This window comes from Geotrypetes seraphini, chromosome 16 (genome assembly GCF_902459505.1).
Source record: "Geotrypetes seraphini chromosome 16, aGeoSer1.1, whole genome shotgun sequence".
Lineage (NCBI taxonomy): Eukaryota > Metazoa > Chordata > Amphibia > Gymnophiona > Dermophiidae > Geotrypetes > Geotrypetes seraphini.
Window position 1 is genome coordinate 18084873 of NC_047099.1, and position 8266 is coordinate 18093138.

The window sequence follows — 8266 nt, forward strand, 5'->3', positions numbered from 1 at the left end:
TGCCTCCTGTCTTTCCCCTTTGGTTCAAGCCGCTCTCTCTGTCTTTCTTTCATCTGCTTACAACCCCTTCCCCCTCCTATGTCCAGCATTTGTTCTTGGTTCTTTCAGGTATTTCTCTGCCTGTCTCTCTCTCCCTCCTTGGTCCAGAATCTTTCCACCTCTCCAAATCCCAACATCTGCCCCTATCTCTTCTGCCTCCCCTTTGTTTCAGGACTTTGGTCTCTCTTACTTTCTCTGTCTTCCCCCTGCCCAGGGCCTGGCATCTCTTCACCTTTCTTCCATTCTCCTCAGTCTCCCCGTCCACGGTATGATTTCTCTCCCTCATTCTCAAATGCTCCATCTCTGCATCCTACCTGCATCTCTGACTTTGGTTCTCCAACGTTCTGCTCCCTCTGCTACAACTTCTTTCCATGTGCCGCATCCAGTCCTGCTAGAAACATGAAGTTGCAGCAGAGGGAGCAAAATGTATCTGCTGGAATGTATCTTCACGACGTCCCTCTGTTTTACATGTGCATCCCACACAATGTTATAGCAGCCAGCGGAGAACTGAGCGGTTCTACGAGGGGAGGTAAATGGCTTTTGAGCAGCAGCAGCAGAATCTCCTGCATCCCCAGGTAAATATACGAGAACTCAACCGCGAGCTCTCCAGCCAGGCAAAGACGTCCCGCGTCATGCCACGCCAAGCTCAAGCTGCACATATAAAGAAAGAAAGTTGGCCAGCCAGTACCAGCATAGGTGAATAGGGGAGACAGTTGCTGACGCCGGCCTTGCAGGTTAAATGGGCTAGAATCAAAGGTCCTCTACTCAATTAGAAGAGGATGAACCTCAGCGAGATTTAACAGCAAAGCATTTTAGGGCAGAAGATTATAAAGAGAAAAAGGAAACACATATTTTCACAGCTCGCCTTCCCTTGACACCCCTTTCCCCTTCTCACATCGAGGTCTATTGTTGAGGCGCAAGCGAGAGTGATACTTCCAGCCGGTGATTCCTTTCAGTGTCAATGGAAGAAGCTGGCAGCACTAGTGCAGTAGGTAAGCCCCCACGGGCAGAAGAGTGGAGTGAGAGCCATGTTGGGTGTAGGCCACAGTGAGAACTGTTTTGGACCGCATGTGGCCTGCGGGCTGTATGTTGTGCAGGGCTGGTTTATAGAAATTCAAACAACATTGAAATCTAAGATTATTGATCAATGACGATTTGACGCTTAAGCACACTGCTATGAAAGTATTTGAGCAGTGAGTGATGCTCCTGAGGTCTTTGTGAGACTGTATTGAAATCAATATAACCTTTTGGTGTGACTTGGTTAAACTGAAGATTTTCTTCATTGTATGGACTGTTCCCAAGTATAAGTGAATATAAGTGAGCCTATATCAAGGTTAAAATTACAATAGTTAACATACTCTATCTTCCACAGATGCAGAGAACTGTTTCAACTGCCCTGAAGATCAATGGCCAAGTGAGAAGAAGGATCAGTGTCTCCCCAGAGTCATAGAGTTCCTGTCCTATGATGATCTTTTGGGAGCAGCTGTGGCTTTCATTGCTGTTCTCTTCTCCATCATCACAGCTATAATACTTGGAATCTTTATTAAATATCGAGACACTCCTGTGATTAAGGCCAATAACCGGGATCTCAGCTACATCCTCCTCACCTTTCTCATTCTATCTTTCCTATGTCCCTTGCTATTTATTGGCCGTGCTGGAAGAGTGAACTGTCTGCTCCGACAAGTGTCTTTTGGGATTATTTTTGGAACTGCTATTTCTTCAGTGCTGGCAAAGACTATCACAGTTCTCCTTGCCTTCAAGGCTACCAAGCCAAACAGCAAGCTAAGCAAATGGGTTGGGACAAGAGTCTCCAGCTATGTAGTCCTTCTCTGCTCCTCAGGTGAAATTGTTATATGCATTGCATGGTTGCTAATCTCTCCTCCATTCCCAGACTATGATACACAATCTGAAAAAGGAAAGATGATTCTACAGTGTAACGAGGGGTCCGCTATTGCATTTTATAGTGTGATTGGGTATGTTGGTTTTTTGGCTCTTCTAAGTTTCATTGTGGCTTTCCTAGCAAGGAAGTTGCCTGACGGTTTCAATGAGGCTCAGCATATCACTTTTAGCATGCTAGTGTTCTGCAGTGTCTGGGTTTCCTTTATCCCAGCCTACCTGAGCACCAAAGGCAAATACATGGTGGCTGTGGAGATATTTGCCATCCTGGCTTCTAGTGCTGGACTGCTGGGTTGTATTTTTTTACCAAAGTGCTACATTATTGTGTTAAGGCCTGATCTGAACACAAAGGGTCATTTAACTGGGAAAAAAAAAATCTAACAAAGCTAAATGATTTTCCATGATTTCTCTTCCTATTAATGATGAGGGTGATGAGATAGTTTGTTTGACCTTTTTGTTCATGCCACCTCTACACAGATGAGAATTCAATGTCAGAGTTGTTGAAAGTAGTTGAGTTTACCAATCTGTGTGCCCTTATGATTTCTTCCAAGATCTCTGTTAGAAGAAAGAAGAAAATTGAGATGACAGAATATTCAGTAATGCAGACATATTGCCTCAGATTCTCTAAATAGTGCCAGTTTTTTATGCACCTGTAGAGCACCTAAGCTTGGTGAAAAACACCTCTGGGCTGTATAATCATTCCCAAGTGCTATAATATTCTGCTGAGACCCTGAAGGCACTGTTCTGAATTTAATTGGCTGAGCAGGCAACAGGCAGAAGCTGCTCAGCCAATCAAATTCAGATCAGTACTGTTAGGGCCTTCAGGAGGTTTGGAGTATCCTCAGCCGAAGAGCCCTGCTTTTTTTTTTTTGTTGTTGTTTCTTTGAAGCAGTTTGACTGGTTGAGCAGGCTGCCTACTCAACAAATCAAACTGCAAGAAAAAAGTAGACCAACCCCCCCCCCCCCCCAAGCAGGGCTGTAGAGCTGGGGATTCACTGAATTCCCCTGGAAGCCCTCCCCCCTCATGCCACTGCTGCCCATAATGTCCCAACCCCCCATTCCATCTCACAGCTATTCTTGAACAGAAAATTAATCCAGATTTCCTGTTCCAAAATATGTGGGAAGCAGTGACATAGTGAGGAGCGGAGTGATACCCAGCATCTGCCACCCTGCCCTCGCAGGTGGTAGTGTCTGGCATTTGTCCCAGTACCTGTTCATGTGTTCACCGGCAGCGAGCAGGATATCTTTTCCACAACTTGCGCCAGCTGAGCCTGCCCTGCATCACTTTCTGGTCCTGTGAACAGGAAGTGATATGAGAGGGTACATTTAGCCAGCATGAGCAGTAGATAGGAGCTGGGAAATGGCCATTCTCTAAAAATGTGATTTTTAAAAAGAATGGCCTACCTGTATGTTCAGGCATTTAATTGCCCAGATCGCCACTACGTATATGGACCAGTTCTTCACCTAAAACCATGATTCTCTAACAGGTGGCTGTCGTAAGCGCCAGTTACAGAATCATGGAACAGTTCCCCCCCCCCACAATAATTGTGGCAGGAGGGATGATTTACCCGCCGTGACCTCCACCCAATTATTGCGGCAAGAGGGATGCCCAGTCCCTCCTGTCTACACCTGCCATGACCTCTCCACAACAATCACGCAGGAGGGATGCCCAATCTCTCCTACCAGACCCCCCACCCAGGATCCCTGAAAGGCCGCCTGCAGGAGAGATACCCAGTCCCTCCTACTGAATACTCCTCACCCCCCGCAATAGTAGCCAACCAAACTCCCAAACCCACCTCCAACAGATCCCCTCACCTGGACACCGCCAAAGCACACCCAGACCCCACTAACATTTCTAGATGACTGGACAGAGGTGCCTTAAGCTCCTGGGCTAATCAGGGCTTAGGCACCTCCCCGGTGCATTCCACGGTACACCAGAAAGAGCAGGCCCGCCATTCCAGTGAAGTCGGGCTTGCTGGCCAGATGTTGGAAGGACCCAGCTGCCTGGCCATCTTAAAAAGGTTAGAGGTATGGGTAGGGGTGGGGGGGGGGTCTGGGTGGTAGTGGGTTTGGGAGGTCTAGGTGGGCAATGTCTGACAGGAGGGACTGGGCATCCCTCCCACTGGTGGTGTGGGGGGTATTGGCAGGAGAGTTTGTTCATCGTTCAGGTGGGGGAAATCGCAGTAGTTTCCGGCAGGAGGGACTGGGCATCCCTCCTGCCACATTAAATGCAGGGAGGTCACAGTGGGTGTGGGCAGGAGGGACTGGGCATCCTTCCTGCTGCGATCATTGTGGGAAGGTCGTGTCTTGTGTAAGCAGGAGGGACTGGCTATCCTTCCTGCTGGTAGTCTTTGGGGTAAGGGGGTGGGGAACGGGTTGCCTGGGCCACTAAACTGATTGCACCAGCTGCAATCAACTCAGCGGCAACCCGATCAGAACTTATAACTGCTTTGACTTTGTCTTAGTTCAGGCAACTTTAACATAAGAACATAAGAATTGCCATCTCCGGATCAGACCCTGGGTCCATCAAGTCCGGTGATCCGCACACACGCAAACTTTCAATTATCTCTGCAGGATGACTAAGTTTGATCAGCCCATAACCCGCCCACCTCCTGACCTAACCAATCCTCCAAAAACGCCCCTTTTCGCTTTGGGCGCACAATGGCAGTCAAAAGGCCTAAGCTGCTTCTAGTTATGTCTAAAACCATTTTGATTATCGCCACTTGAACGACCTGTCTTTTTGATGTCCAAATTCTGATTTAGGCGGGTTTTTAGACATATTTTCATTTGATTATGTACCTCGTAGCTCCTAAATTTATGCTCTTAATCTCTTAAATTTGTGCTCTATTTTCATAAAAAAAATTTAGGAGCAACCAACCAACTTCCTAAATTCTAAAGCTGAAAAGAATATTTTATTTCATTAAGTGGCCAATTTGCAGAAACTAAATTCTATGGTTTGATATTGTTTCAGATCATTGATTTAACCATGTCCAAGTCATTCTCTTCTTGGTTGGACTGAAAACAATTTATCACTCCCTCATAAATTTAGGTCTGTTATTCATTTGTTCCATGTTCAAGAAGTTGGAGAAAAGGGAAAAGACTATGCTTGTGTTTAAAAAAAAATCAGTTCCTGGCCAAAACCCTAGTCTATACGCCAACTTCTGTGACTCCAGTCTTGCTTCAAGGATTCCTGTTCGGCAGACTTCAGCTACTGTGAGTTCAGCTCTGGCTCCAGTGATTCTTGTTTCAAATATACCAGTTCTGGATTCAAAAACTCATCTATCAGAGGGTCTGTTCAAGACTTTCTAGAGTCTGTTTCCTGCTTCATCACAGACTTTACTCTATTGGAATCTGCACTCCAAAGATCCCAGTAATGGCCTCTAGAGACTCTTGATCCTGGCTTGACTCTGGCTTCTCTCTCCAGTCCAGCTGTCCCAGCAGTGCCTATCTTCAGCCCCAATTTCAGAGACTTTAACCTGACGAAGCTCCAAAGATCACATCACTGATGATTTCAGTTTCTCTAGTTCCAGTCCAAGGCTTGTGTAAGGCTTTCTTTTGGTTATTTCCAGTTGTAGCTCCATCTCCAGGATATCCCAAAACTATCTGTGAAAATACAAATATAAGGCTCCAATATAGGTGGATAAGAGGGAGATATTCTGTCAGGGTCAGCAGGAAGAAGGCATACATTGGAATACAGAGCCAGTCTGTTATAGCCGCCTTGAGTTTCCTGATCATGAACACACATAGTGTGTGTGTGAAGTATGTCTACCCTGCTTCTTTGCTGGGCCTATAGATTACTTGCTCCTTTGCATCTTGTGCTTCTGTTTATCTAATTTCTAGCTTACTTTTGCTTTCTTATATTCCTGCATGCCTTGCATTTCTCTTTATGGACAGTTGCAAGTGTGAGCACTGATTCAATTTCTCTTTTAAGCTAAAGACTTGAAGACCTATTTTAGACAGAACATAGGAAGTGGAATTGACACGTCTAGGTATGGACTTGTACAATTTCTGTAGTATTTTAGAAAAGGTTCTTCCAACATAGCAGCCTTGTGATTCACAAAATTGGTTTGTAGAAGCAAAAAAAGGAATCACATATTTTTCCTGGGAGCATCCATATCACATTATCTAATATAATAAAATGCTAGGCCGCGCATGCGCATTCCCATCTGCGTGCGTCCGTTTTCCTACCCGCAGGTAGGAGTGCGCATGCGCGCTTACGTCACCAGCCGCCGATGCCTCCACAAGCCAGGACCACAGCCAGCCACCGTTCTCTGTTCCTCCAGCGGGCGGGCGGGCGGGCGAGCGAGCGGGCAGGCGGGCGGGGGGTGTCTCAGAGGAGAGGGATCGTCGCCGCTCAGCGCCTCCACCGAGGAGCCCAGCAACTTTCCGCCCCGGCTCTTAAACTGACTCGAGTCCTTTGCCACCCCCCTTCCCTTCCCGCGGGCCCGACTACCTACCCGGTGATTCAAGCAGCGTGTGCAGCAGTCTTCACATGCTGCTTCGGGGCCTTCTACTGCCCTGATTTGCTCTGCCGCGTCTCTGATGATGTCATCAGGGACGTGCCAGAGTAAATCAGGGCAGGAGAAGGACCCGAAGCAGCGTGTGCAGACTGCTGCACACGCTGCTTGAATCGCCATGTGTAGTCTGGCCGCGGGAAGGGAAAGGGGGGTAGAGGAAATGCTAATGCTGCTGTACAGGGAACTGATGTGGGGGGAGGGAAACGGAGGGGGAGGGAATGCTGCTTCGGACAGACAGACAGAGGGATGAAGGGAGATAGAAAGAAAAGAAGAAAGACACAGGGGCAGGGAGATACACAGAAAGACAAAGGGGACCAGGGACAGAGACAGACAGAAAGAAAGACAGCGGGAGTCGCGTCAGGAGGGGTGCAGGATGCGGCAGAGAGAACTTTTCCAATGGGTGCAACTGGGCGGCTGTCGGCAACCTCTGATCAGGGGCAGAGCAAGGTAAGTGTATCATAGGGATAAGAAGGGGGGGGGGAAAGGAAGGGTTGCCTACTGCTGGACAGGGGGAGAAGGAAAGAGGTGCTGATGGACAGGGGGGCTGAAGAAAAAGGAACGGAGGCCTAATGTTGGACAGGGGGAGAAGGAAAGAGGTGCTGCTGGACAGGGGGGAGGTAAAACAAAGGGAGAAGGGCTGCTGCTGCATAAGGAGAGCAGTGAAGGGGTGGTGGTGGACACAGGGGAGGTAAAAGTAAGGGAGAATGGACAGGGGGAGCAGGCAAGGGGTGGTGATGGACAGCCAAGGAAAAAGAAAGACAGAAAGAAAGAAAGCGGCTAAGGAGAGAGAGAAAGAAATAAAGACAGACACACACACATATATTCTAGCACCCATTAATGTAATGGGCTATATATATATATATGGAAAACATTAGAAAGGAAACTTGGTAGCTTATACATGTAAGTGCTGACACATATAATATGGTATTTTTCACAACCTACACATGCGAATGCTCCTAATTCACCACAGAGGCTACAATTTTTAATTGGTTTCAATCTGAAGGGAAAAATTAAAAAATGAGTTTTGCTTAAGTAGGATATATCCCTTAATCATTCATGTGCCAGAAAACAGCAGTAATTCCCCAGGTTCATATATATGTATTTCCTTTCTGAAATGAGGATTGTGTGTGTAAATTTTGATTCTGCTCATTCCCCTCCCAAACGACATCCGTTTGCAATGTACATGTAATAAATATCTACACATACGCATGGGTAATTCCATTTCATCTGGTCTAGTTTCAAACAAGGACCCCCCACTCAACATCTCCTACAGAAGTGGCCTAAATAAAGGGGCCCCTAATTCTGGACCTAGTTGAGACCATGTCCCCAGACTCTGGATATCTTCATTAGAGGTCCCTGAAAAATTTCATCAGTTTCTGAGATGGTAGTGGGGAGTTCTGGACCACTTGACGTGGAATGACCATATGTGAAAAGTGTGGTATATTTAGCTTATTTAGAGGGATATCAACTGCATAAATCTGCAAAGTTAGCCTCAGGTATGGACAAATTATGTCTTTTAGCACATTTAGGGGGAATTAAAATATGTGGGAGGGGGAATTAAAAATATGTATAATAACGTTGTTTAAGAATGTCAAGTGAGTTATGTGAATCATTTGTAATAATATTGTACACTTGTTGAAAGAAATAAAATGAATAAAGATTTAAAAAAAAAAAAAAAAATTAAGTATCTTTTAGGCACTTGTGGGGTTTTTAGGCTGTAGAACACGAAAAATATCTTAGCTGTGGAAAAAATTGCAGAATCCCTTTCCATGGACCTTACAGTACACCAAACTTTCAAAATAAAAGCTGCCCAA

At 46.2% G+C, this 8266-nt stretch overlaps 1 protein-coding gene across 1 annotated transcript in view; it reads left to right on the forward strand.

The window, feature by feature from the left end:
• LOC117349760 (vomeronasal type-2 receptor 26-like) overlaps window positions 1-2316 on the forward strand; it is a 59014-nt gene extending 56698 nt beyond the window's left edge. Inside the window, exon 6 of the mRNA XM_033923350.1 lies at window positions 1412-2316. Within this exon, the coding sequence (XP_033779241.1) occupies window positions 1412-2316 (905 nt within the window). The remainder of the gene's footprint in view (window positions 1-1411) is intronic.
• Window positions 2317-8266: the final 5950 nt, after the last annotated feature.